The sequence below is a fragment of the Pezoporus wallicus genome, unplaced genomic scaffold (genome assembly GCF_028554395.1).
Source record: "Pezoporus wallicus isolate ANWC-B61680 ecotype Strahan unplaced genomic scaffold, APGP_CSIRO_Pwel_v1 contig_593, whole genome shotgun sequence".
Taxonomy (NCBI): Eukaryota; Metazoa; Chordata; class Aves; order Psittaciformes; family Psittacidae; genus Pezoporus; species Pezoporus wallicus.
The window spans coordinates 7,888,023-7,901,282 of NW_026642342.1; the positions used below are offsets into that span (position 1 = coordinate 7,888,023).

General features: G+C 38.1%; 1 protein-coding gene across 2 annotated transcripts in view; it reads right to left on the reverse strand.

The window, feature by feature from the left end:
• The window catches only part of CLSTN2 (calsyntenin 2), a 318,074-nt gene that overhangs the window by 53,792 nt on the left and 251,022 nt on the right, over positions 1–13,260 (reverse strand). For both annotated transcript variants that reach the window (XM_057429065.1, XM_057429064.1), the window contains exons 6-8: positions 5,624–5,809; positions 995–1,243; positions 305–426 (exon numbers count right to left, since the gene is read on the reverse strand). In XM_057429065.1, coding sequence (XP_057285048.1) covers positions 305–426; positions 995–1,243; positions 5,624–5,809 — 557 coding nt within the window. The remainder of the gene's footprint in view (positions 1–304; positions 427–994; positions 1,244–5,623; positions 5,810–13,260) is intronic.

A 13,260-nucleotide genomic window follows, 5' to 3' on the forward strand; every position in this document is an offset into this window, starting at 1 on the left:
TAATGATAGATGGAGAACTTTTAGGGAACTATATGCAATGTTGTGTCTCTATTGCCAAAGGATATAAACTTCTACTTACTTTTTGAAATGACTCCATTAAAAAAGCTACCGTATAAAATAACTCAACCAAGTCTTATCCTTTATCTCTTTTTATGTGGATCCCAATTAGAGTCACAACACTTACAAGTTGCCACGTAATAGCAATAGACTTCCGATTTCCCCAAGCAGTTATGCTAGCATTTGTGTTGTTCTCTGTCATTTCTAAAGGGGGTGAAGAGAAGGATGGATAAAGAAAAGAGAAAACCTGATCCAGTTTCCAGTGGAACTCCGCGGGACGGAAGGTGTCAGCCTGATCAAAGTCTTTGCGCAATAGGAACACCAATCGGCAGTTGTGCACATACAGGGCATAGTGATGCCGGTTCATCTCTGAAACGTAAAATGGTGATAAGTTGGTCATCTGAATTACCGCAAACACTTCTGTTTAGGTGTATGTGTCTGAAAGCAATATATACCTGAGAGAGAAACCCAACCAAATAAAAAAAAAAACAAAGAATTGACTTTTGTCAATATCATGGATCATTTGCAGGGAAGCCACACATTGTAAGCATCTTCCTCAATTACACTGTATTAGTTTTGCTTATTACTGCATTAAAACTAACAAAATTCAAATCAATATTTAATCTAACAAATTTCAATGCAGAATTAGAACTGGTTTTCTCAATCTAAATAATAAAGAAAAATTAAACATAATTATGTCATCCACTATTCCTATCAAATCTACAAATGTGTTCATAGAGATTACCCAAGAAGAGAACCAGAGCTTGAAACCTGGGTAGATATCAGTCCCCTCAATAAGCTATCAAGTCGGCAAAGCTTGGAGTGGCACCAACTGATTTCAGTAACTTTTTTTCAGACCAGATTAAATGAGCAACGGAAACACTCCACAGACTTCAGTATGGCCTTTGCCTAACAATTTTTAAATACACAGACTGACCTGTCTTGTCAGAGTTGCAGAGAATAGTCTCTTTCTCAGCTCTTAATCCTGGACTAGGTCCATGTTTCATCCACAGAGTGATGGTGAACTGATCAGTTAAATTCTTCGGTACTATTCCATCTGGGATTTTGGCTCCTTGCTTTCCATCAAATTTAAAAATCATGTCATTATTATCCATGAGAAGCCCAGCTGTCCAGTTAGTTGTTGCACTGGGAGATGGTAACAGGTCAATGGCACCTGAGGAAGCTCCTGCAAATGATTTATAATGAATAACATGATGAGAGAGTAATAAAAAAGCAGTGAAGATTAATTTAATATTGGCTAGGGTTCTGATTCACACTCTTCAGGTTATTTTTACTACTCCAATGGTCCTACTAGCTTCACTGTTATATCCCTCACACATTGTAGAATACTGACTACAATAAGCCAGTAAAGAGTTCTTTAGAATAAACGTACTGCACAAAAAACTATCCAAGATATTTTAACATGTCCTTTCTTGAAAGTTCTCATTATTTTCTAAAATTCATTAAGGACATTTCTTCAGTTATTTCAAGAATTGCTAAGACTAAACCCAAATTCTCTACATCCAGCTGGGAAGTTTTACATCTTCCCTCCCTGACAGGATGGAGATACATGGTCTGTGGGGATGACTGTTGCAAAATACAGTACAGTGGGGATAAATGCAGGACAAGTCACCTAATGTTCAGTAGACAGCCATGGATATTCACAACAATGGCGGTATGCATGTCAATACATACAGAGTATTCACCCTAAACCGAATACCACTTTAACGCTGGCTTCTGGCAAATACATGAGGGTTGTAACTTCATGTGTAACATCAAGTGGTACTCAAAATTCAGATTAGCCCCCCTGCATCCCAAAAGTAAACCATTAACAACGTGGTCTCCAGCTGCATGATATTTTTTGTTAGAGTTAATTGAGGAGAAAGAAAGCAACACCCAGAAATGGAAACACTGTGGTGCCAAGCTCTGATAGAACAGCACAATTCTTTACAGCTCTGGGTTTTCTTACAGCTTAACAACTGTCAGACACTTTAAAAAAAAACTTAATGAGCTACCCTGTGCCTTTACTTAGCTGGTGACAGTTAGCATTTAGCAGAAAGTATGCTTCTCAAAGCACCAAACCCCCCCTTGTATTCTTGTTGATGCTTTGCCAATTGAAAATAGAGAGAACAAACCGCAACCAGTAAGGTATCTCGCCCTCCTTCAGCAAGAAGAGAAACAGGATCCCAATGCTCTGAAGGAGTCCAGCATTTTAAGCCCAGAATGTGTGGAATTGTATTCTATGGATTTTTTAAAAAGTATTATAGTAATGATAAGAAAACATTCCTATCATTAACTTAAATTCTTAAAACAATTCTCCAAAATTTATTACTGTACAATGAGGTTATTTTGAAGGCATAGTAATAGCAGGCCTAACACCTGTAAGTTTAGAATTTGAGCACAAAGTATATTTATTACATAAATTGCCATTCTGGATAATACATCACGCTGCATTGCTTGACACACAGATGTTATGAACAGGAATGCATCAAACTCAGTTTATCCAGATGGCACCATTTGGGATAAACTTCCTATTTGTTTTTTTAATTCAACCCACTAAAAAATAAAATTACTTTATTTTGTGTTGATTTTAATGGCCATTTTTTAAACTTACAAGGAACAGAAACTGCTTGCACCATGATGTATATCAAAGGAAATATGCTTTTAAATGGGCACATGCTTATATGTAAACTTATAGGTAAACTATGGGCTCAATGAAGAAGCTTCATCCCTCCCTCATTCTATGTACTCTAGGCATAAAAATTTGGAAAGATCTATTTTCCCACTAGAATAAGCCCGTGGGAAAACTCCAAAATGGAAGTCTCATATTGCTTGCTAAACTGATTCAACAAGATGCTCAACTACCTTATGTTCCCAGCTTAAGGTCAGGCTTGTGTAAAAGCATTTGGCTAATGAGTACCAAGCTCAACACGTTATAATTTATCTGCCCATACTTTTTTGAGATTTATGGGTTACTTTGGAACTTGCGTTTACCCTGCCCTGAGAACAACCACTGGATTATGTGCTTGAGAGATTTAGCTGGTAGAAATGATAGTTTCAATCCTAATAAATTTAATCAGCATCCCAAACACTTCTCTCCACCCTTCATGTTTGTGCTGTGAACTTTGTGCCAGGATAAGCACATACTGATGCTGCTTGCTGAACTGGACAAGACTGTTGGCTCAGCTCTAAGTTAACCATCCAAATAAAGCTAAGCCCAAATTAGTACTTTTCAGTCAGATGAAGAACTTTCTGAGTGTCCTACAAAGCTACACAAACATGGGTAAAGAAGAGAGGCCAAGAACTACCCTCATAGCTGTAGCATGGCCTTTAATCTGATACTCAGTGTTTCCGTATTTCAGTTTCTCATCTGCTATCAGCCTGTAAAAATTAATTTTATTGCAGTGTCATTGGCAGCTGAATTGTCTACCTCTCCAACAGATAAATGAAGAAATGAGCACAGGATTTATAAACTGGGTCCTTATTTACAGAGGGACCATCTTGCATTTTATATGGCAAAGATGAATTCTCATCTGTAATCCCTTAATTCTATTCTCTCTGCAATCGCAGCTTTACTGGTAGAGAAACAAAGTGACCCAGTTTTTTCTTCCTTTTCAAAGTTTTTTTTTTCATTCAACCATTAGATACAATAAGGTAATTTTTGGGAGAAAACTGATTTCCGGAAATAACCTGTTTTCCTAAGAGTTCTCTCTACATTAAGGATGACAATAAATACTAAACACCAAGTGTAAGCCAGTCCAAATGCAAGTTTGGTGTAAAGTTCACTGTCATTTACAAATTGTTTATCGAATTCCTACTACGAGCTTCTATCCTACCTGCTTTTCTCTATGAAGATATGAAAACCATGTACAAAACAATACTCTTTCAGCAGTGACAATTCCCCCCCCCCCATTTAAATATTCTTTTTACATCCTATATATTCTCTCAGGTGCTTTACATCCTGTTCCTTCACAGATGTGCTGAGTGAAAACTGGAAGCTCAGCAGTAACGTTAGACAGTACATCTGTCCATCTGCTTAAAGGCTACCTGCAACTTCCACAATGGCACTGACAGACCTCTGAAATGTTTTTGATAGTTCTGCTTTTTCACCAGCTTAGGCCTAAACAAAGTGCAGACAATGAATTAAGACTGGGCTAGTATTGGGAAAAATCTAGTTTATTCAGGAGAAAAAGAGAAAGACTTGAAATAGCCTCTTTTATTGCTCAAGTGTCAGCAGGTAAAGTAATCAAGCCACACTCTACAAAGTGAACCCTTCAGACTTTGCACAGTCTTCCTCAACGATGGAATTTTATACCAGTAGAAGGTACCTACTTTCATCCCTACACTTCAAATGATAATATCGTCAGATATAGTTATTAGAGTTTGAAGTTGAAAATATTCCAATTCTATTAGGCGGCTACTCCTGTCACTCACCATTACCTCACTTTCCCAATCTCCACAGGTAATTGGCAATAACAACTGCACAGCATTTTTCCCTGGGAATTGGCTCTCCAGTTTTAACTATTTAGTAACACTGGCTAGAAATGTTAATTTACAAAATACTCGCTTAGAGATTGGTGCATTGATCCTAACAAATCTACAACATGGTTGTGTGGTTATCAAAGCAAATGCGAGCCATACACCTAAGTACCCCAAACAAAAATCCATGCATTTAAAGAGAAAAGAAGAATTGAACATTTGCTACTGTAGCTCAGACAGGATCAAGGCAAAGAGACATTTTGGAGGAGATGAAAATCAATGTTCCAAGCCATCAGGGCTTCAGATGTGGACTTTAAGATGACAAGATTTTACAAGAGGAGAGACAGCATATCTCAAAAGGCACAAGATGAATGGCTTAACATGTGGCCACTGCTCTGCTGTATATATGATCTTAAAGTCACAAGATCACATCAGCATCCTCAAGTATTTCATCTACCTTTCAAAAACTATCTGTATCTTTTAGACTAAATTATCAAAAAGCAGGGAAAGGGTAGGAAATAATAAGGAAACCTTTCTCCACTGGGATCTCTCTTTTCTCAGATTCACATTTCTTAAGTTTTTTTGCCTAAATGATAGCCCCAGATGTTTACCTGTTTGCCTTGACTCTGGCAAAGTACTCAGCAGCAGAAGAGAAAGCTGAGTCAGGAAGACTGAAACATGAGATTAAATTCTCATTAAATCCTATGGTCTTTCTATGATGGCAAATCTATACCTAAAATCTCTCTACACATCGCATCACTATTATAGGCAAAGGGGAAAAAAGGTAACAAAAAGGTGAAATGAGGAAAGAGAAAAATGGGGGAAGAGAAGGGAAGATGAACAGGAGAGGAAAAAAACTGAAGCAAAGATGGAAAAGGCATGAAAAACAGTGAAAAAATGGAAAAAAATGGAGCACCAGTTGTAATTTCACTCCTCCCTTCATTTTCATTGCCACAATCCAAAATGAGCAGCTGCGCTATATCCACATATTGCATGCTTACTGGTCACAAGGAAGCAGTTTATTTATGACATATCTATGTATCTGATACAACATTATTATTATATCAACTGAAAGCCATGTCCATACCACACAGTTTCTGCAGAGATTTTTCTGAGTATGTTTCACGATCACAGCCCTTTCCAATGTAGTTAGTGTGTAATTCAATGGTGGTGTGTATTGAGGACACTGGTCCATCACAGGTTTCTAGATGAATGCTGGGAAACAAAGGTTTGCTGCCAGAACCTGGCTTGTATTCAATCCGTTTGTTCCAGTCTGGAAAAAAAAAAAAACAAACAAAAAGATCCAAGAGTGATTAAAAAAGGGAAGGGAGTTACACAGCTTTAAATGACAGATTGTTCTCAAAGGTCACTGTCTAAGTCAAAAGTTTTGAACCTGGCATCAGTAAATTACTGTCCTAAAAAACCTGGATTTTGCCATTCTTTGTAAAAGGGTGTCGGGCTCAATTAAAAGTAATAGTACTGCTGCTACGGTCACACAGGCATGGAGTACATGCATATCCTGACAAGAAGTGCTAATTGGCAATAGCCTGGATCTCCAGTGTCCACGTCCTGTGACAGACTACAAGGGAGGAGGCTCGCTGCTGCACTGAATTTGGTCAGATTTCATAGTTTTGTGACACAGAATGAATATCTCCAAAGACCAGGCTATATACATCAGTCTCACTGGACCATGACCAAAGCACATCTGCAGTGCCATTTGTCCTCAAATGTCTTACTACCATTGTGAAGTATTAATGACAGAAAGTTACAGCTGAAAGCACTACTCACACTTTCAGCCAGAACTGACTCTTCTGTGGTTTTGCTTATGCAGATGTCTCACAGCCCACAACACTTCAATAATCACCTGCCTCAGGCAGCCACCTGGACAAGCCATATATACCACTATGCTTCTCAACTGAAGCATTTCAATTTTAAATCCAATTAATTATGGTGTTTGAAACCTGCTTCAGAAAAAAGCAAAACAAGCAGCATTACTTAAAACCATGCATTTCAGCTATCTTTACAGTTCATATTTTCAAAGAATCAATATATTAAGATTCATAAATTATAGAATTGGTTCGGAAGGGACCTTAAAGCTCATCCAGTTCCAACCCCTGCCATGGGCAGGGACACCTTCCACTAGAGCAGGTTGCTCCAAGCCCTGTCCAACCTGGCCTTGAACACTGCCAGGAATGGGGCATTTACCACTTCTCTGGGCAAGCTTTGTCAGTGCCTCACCACCCTCACAGGGAAGAACTTCTTCCTAATGTCTAATCTAAACCTCCCATCTGTCAATTTAAAGTCATTTCCCATTGTCCTATCTGCGCCAGCTGGACACTTGGCTAAAGGTTATTCTGCCCCCTTTTTTTTTTTACTTTACACACTTGACAGCTTTGCTGAAGTATTTTTTCATTGAACACTTTTCTACGACTTTGAAAATTGAAACAATCTAGAATAAAAATACCACTATACACAAGGCATTTCAAACAAGATCATAAATGTCTCTGTAGTTCTGCCAAAAGAGACACTTCTTATCATGATTTCTAAAACTCCCTATATCTTCAAAACAGCAGCCTCACAGTTCTAGATGCTGTACACTGATATTTGGGAGAGCAGTGCACTGTCTTCACAAAACTAGTTTTCTTTCAACACCATGAATCTACTGAAAAGTGCACACATTGCCTGACTATCAGATGCTGCAGCTACCTCAATAAATACCTGCTGTACAAAAGGCATTCTCCACATGTGAAACATCAATGGCCATAAGACATTTCCAAAAAGTACACGCTTTGGTTCTTTGCTGTTTGAATTTCTACTTTGAACAAAAGATTAAGGACTTCTTAGTGAAACAGGCACAGGGTAACAGCTCTGTAACATTTTTTCTTGGGCAGCATTCTCTCTCTATTTCTGGACTCAAATTGTGCTGATGTAAAACCCAAACCAACCCAAACCCACTTAAAATATTTCCGTTTCCATTTGGGAAAAAACCCAAATCCCCAAGGCACACAATACAATCACCTCATGTGCTCTGCTTCCCCGGTTCCTGGTTAACCCTCGTCAAAACTTCTGAAAAGGGCCATTTTTCACTTGTAAGAAAGGAAATCTCAGCCTTGCCACAGACCTTGCAAAGAATTCTGAATACTCCTTCTTGAGGGAGATTGTGGCTAAACAAAACTGAGTTAACATTATTAAATTATATTGTTAATGTTAAAATGGATCATCTGCTATGCCTTGAAAAGGAAAGTTAGAAGACAGACTAGTATTGCACATATGCCTGGCCCTTTCTTAAACACCTGTGGTTCTGTGAAGATCCTGAACTACTTAGAACAAGCAGGTCTGTTCAGGTTATCTAGGCAGTTTTCCATTCGTGAAATTGGCCATTTTACAAAGCAGTGTGTTTGGTAGGATGTCCCCTAGTTAACTCCACAAATGAGCTAGCAAGCATCAGCAGAATGCTACTTCCAGAATCCATCAATGTCACTGTGTGCTGCCCAGAATATTATTTTCTATAAACAATTTGCTAACTTTTGAAGGGTCAAGCGGTCACCACTGACAGAAAGAAAATGTTTTTTTCCCTTGGGAGCCAGGTATGCAGCTTTGCAATGGTTGCCACAGCTCCTACCAGTGCCAGCCAACACGTACTGTGCTAGGGAGGAAATTAAGCAAAGATTTAAGTAGCAGCTAGTATCATGCTTCTTGTGTGTGTTTAGTAACAGACAAAAATGCCAGAAATAACATGCATAAATATGATTTAGGACATCTTTTATTGAATTCTATTTCCTCCTATTTTTAAATCAACATATGCAAGCATATAATATACATATGCACACACACATATATATGTGCACATATATATGTACACATTAAATATGAATGTTCTTAACCAACACTGAAAAATAATCTTTAAAATTATCCTTCAAGTTCAGTTCTTTTTAAGGGAGAAAAGACAGTTTTGCATCAGCACCAATAGTCCCATAGCAACATTAAAAAATCAAACCACAAACATTTCTAGGTTTGACAGCTAATCTACAAGTGTGTAACATACAAATTACAGGACTCCTAAATCTGATGCCACAAATATATTTAGGCATGTTAAACATGATGTTTCGTTAAGCAAATGATAATCAGGAAGTGCAACCCATTTAAGGCTTCTACATAGCAAAGACAAGACTCAAACTTCCCAAGCCCTGATAAGGCACCATGGTTTGTGGAGAGATTTGAATGCAGATCTCACAAGCATAAGGAAACATCCATAAACACCATTCCTTTCTGCAACATGCTGAGTTTAATAAACAACAAAAAGGGACAGAAATTTGGGCTACTGCATGATAGTAATGGTAAAGTCTGCTGCTGCAGGAGTTAAGTGAACCAGAATGTAAGAGGAGTTGTGCATGAATTGGTGACAATGAATATTCCATCAAATGACAAAACCCCAAGGCCTAATGGTGCTGAATTATGCAAGATAAACATATGAGGATCTAAAAAATAGGCAACAGCAGCATCGGTTAAGCTATTATTTGTTATGAGACTGCATTTGAATAATAACAGGTATTTTACTAATAGTTCTGAAGAATAATAGGTATTTCCTGCAGCAAACTGGGTGTCAGAGCCCCAAGTGGACCAGCAGAAGTCCTAGTGAGCCTCCATAAGCTTCATCTGGGGCATCCTGGAGCTCTCTTCAAGCTCAGGCCCAGGACTTCAGTCATGGCCTGACCTATAACACTGTAGGGGTGCTAGTCTTGCTCAGTCACAGCACTAGCCATAGGGTCCTTTTATCAAAAAGTGAACCCATGGAGAAGCTCTCTGGCTTGACAGCCCAGCCTCATCACTATGGACCTGCTCAGTGATTTGATCCTAACTCTTATCCCTGACTGACTTCCAGAGACCTGCCTCCTCCCCAGGAACATGCCTGAGGAACTGGGCTCTTGGTTTAACCTGGCCCCCATCTCTGGGTCTGCCCTGCTGACCTCAGTTGAGTGAGGGGTTTAACCTTGCTGATGAAGGTTCTGTCAGCTCTGTTACTACAACTGACTGCTGGCTTCCCTTCCTTTACAGAGTAGTCCTGCTCTTGCTGCTCCCTGACACCAGGTTTAGATGTGGTTAGAGACTTCTAATGCCTTCAGAAGGACAAGCTACCACAGAAAGACGTTATGGGAAGAAGCAGCTGCTTAGTTATCCTGAAGAACAAGGACTGTGACTAGCATTTGGATCCTGGTACTCCAAGGGATTTCTCTACCGAGGAATATGCAAAGAGCTTCCCAAATTCCAAAAGAGAGGTTGTGAAACGCTGCATGGACTAGTTCCTGAAATCAACTGGACTGAGGATATAAAATCTTGTGTGGAAAGTCTGCAACTTTTAAGCACATCGTGTGAGAATATGCAGAAGTTTTTACATGCAGAAAACAACAAAAAAATCATATGGAAAACTTCAAACCTAACTGCATATACCACGGTGCTTTAACTTTTGAACAGAAGAAATATGACTGGAAACACCAGCTAACAGCTACAACTCAGAGATAAGTACCTCAAGGAAATTATAATTGCCCAGTGAAGCTCATGAAGATCTTGCACTGAAAACTGAAAAATGGAAAGACCTTTTCATAGTTGTAAATGCAGAAAGGTGAACAAAGGACTGAATAGCTACAGAGGTATACGGAAATAAGAATCCAGTTAAATAGGTCTAAAATTCATGTAGTATTTAAATTATAACATATATACAGATCTGCCTAAACAAAGGGCGATAGTGGGTTACTCTGGAAAGTTCATGGTACATGGGGAAATAACTAGTAAAGATCCCTGCAAATCTGCCTTGGGATTATTACTTGACAGTTCCATTAATGGTCTTGCCACAAAACCAGGACTGTGTTAATTACTTCTGCTGGTGACAAAATTGGAAGGCGATTCTACACTGGAAGTCAATATAGAAAGGGGGTGAGAGTACCCCAAGCACATAATAAGATGGCCTTGAGAATGGGTGTTACAGAAATACTCCTTCCCAGTAATGACAAAAAGTGTCAGTTCATGGTCAGGAACTTTGGCAAACTGCTGAGTCATCACTGGAAAATGACATATGGAAAAATAGCTGATTCCAGTAAGACCAGTAACAGCATGTCCATGAGCCACCAGACTGATATAGCCAGGCAAAAGAAAAGCAGACTTGGAATATATAAAGCACTGTGTTTCCAGTAAGAGGCTATGGTAAAAGTAACATGTGGAAACACCCGAAGTATTCTGGAAAGATGTATATAGCTCTAATGCATACTCAGGGTTTGCTGAGGAAAGGAGAGCATATCTTACAAATCAGACTGAAACAGCTACGACTGTTTTCTCTAAGTATGTCTGGTAGTCAAAATTTAAAATACTGCTGAAACAAGCACAGAAACAAGTACAAACTTAGGTTAACTTTAAACTCAAAAAATCACAAGTACTCAGAAGCTCAACTCACTTTCAAATGTCTGAAATGGGTATTTAAAGAGTATTCTACTAAAACAGTCTCATTCAAGTTACTAGCTGAATGTAAGCATTTCGTTATGGTTACCTTGTTTTAAGGATGTATGGCTAATGCACACACAGCAGCTCCAAGACTAAACTGGTGTAAGGGCTCCCTGCTTTGCAGTATATTTAATTTTTAAAAATATGGGTAAATATCCTATAGCTCAGACAAGCACTGCATTTTAAACTGTTAGGTATGAATAGAAATTGATTTTTGTTTATTGCAGGAGATACCTGTGCCTTTAAAATGGTTCCTGAAGACTAGGAATTCTGCACTTGACCACCTTCCTCCAAATAACCAATTGCTTTAGTAATCACATTGCTCTTTGATAAAAGCACTGACAGCTCAAAACCCAATAGGTATGGTTTTCCTCTGTAATTGGATTTTACTAGAAAACCACATGAATGCAATTCTAAAATTACTCAGTATCTACTGCAAATAGTATCTATAAAGTGTGTTGACTCAGAAGTGATCTAAGAACACTCGGCTTCTAAAAAGAGAAGGTTTTGCCCTTCTCTGAACAAAAGGAAGATTGAATTTCAGAAGGAAAAGCAAGCTGATCTGACCTGTATGTGGCCTCTGAATGACAACATTAAAGAGGTGGTAAGAATCTGCCTTTTGGTGGTAGCAAAGCCCTAGGTCATGTTAGTGAGCACTACATGCCTTGAAATATAAATAACATGCAGTATCTTTGATACATTAACTAATCCTATTAAATATTTTTATAATCTATTAGGTAAATAACAGACATTTATTTCAAAACCATTTCCAAGCAAACACTAAGTGGAAGGTAACTGAAGTTTTAAGGAACATTTTTTTATAGATTAATTCTTAAGTAACTTCTATTTTGTTAACTCGGGTAATTGGGCAAAGTATGCATATGGGCTTATAGGACTGTAGGAAATCTTTTCAGGTTGGTAAACCACTTCAAGCTGGATGCTGTTTTCTAATGAGAGTCCTAATTTTCTCTTAAACTGGAGGTTAGTAAGCGCTGCTTATGTAAGGGCCATATGAAATTTGGCAGTCCTTTTTGGCCATAGAAGACAATTTAAGTTTTAATTTTTGGACTGCTGTCTTTTCTACATATGTATCTCCCCAAGAAACACATTCAGTTTCCCTGTTTGTTTCAGAAAAGGTCAAGTCCTCTGGTACTTTATTGGGATACTCTGCTGAACTGGTTTTGAAGAGCTTTTTGGTTTTTTTGGTTTATGTCTTAATATCTCCCTCCTGTCTGAAATCAGTTGCCTTTTAGAGAACAACTTGACTTCTCCTTTAACTGTCAATAGCTGATCAGACCTCTAGTACTCTCAAACACATTTTAAGTCTTTGAAGGCTCAAAATGACACTTCTCTTTTTATCCCCAATTAGTAAATAATTCTCTAGAGATCATGGTACAGGAATACCCCTATAGCCAAATTCAAGCATAATGAAAGCTACCAAAGTGTATCCTTCCTTATCCGAGATGCTTTAGATAAGCTGCTTTAAACTTTCTTATGCACTGTGGATTTTTTAAAGTCACTGCTTTATGCGTGTGCTGTTTTCCCTATTTTCTTACCATCACTCAAAAATAAGCTGGCAGCCTCCCGTGTTAAACACCTACTGTTAACCAAACCATCAGCCACATACAGCTCTGACTTCTAGAAGAGAATAAATTTTGCATGCATCAAATAACAGTAGCTGAATTCCAGCTTTTCATTAAAAACTTAAATACCTTATAAACACTTCACAATACCTAAGATGAACAAAACATCAAAAGATTAAAACAAACCTTATTTGAGGTTGTTTCTATTCTGTTGGCTACCTGGTGTCTGTACCTGCTGCCTGATGGGACCAGCAATGATTATCTGTTCCATAACTGATGTTTGAGCTATAAAATTAGTATGATAATACTGGGCAATATAAAGACTTCATTAGTAAGGTCTCTTTGCAAAAAATAATAAATGAAATACAAAATGGAAATTATATGGGGATTTAAAAAAATCAACAACTGTGCCCATTTTTATAAGAATTCCAAGCTAATTCAGGAGTATTTATTTGAAATTATGCCACAGTATTGAAACAGAACATTTTGACAATGTGTAAAGAGATCATACTTGTTTTATAAAATAAATCATGGGGTTCTGAACAGTAAGACCAATTAGAAAATCTGAAAATGGTTCATAGGTGTTCTACTGTTTTTTTTTTTATATATATGAAGACAGGCTGAGAAAGTTTGGGCTGTTCAGCCCGGA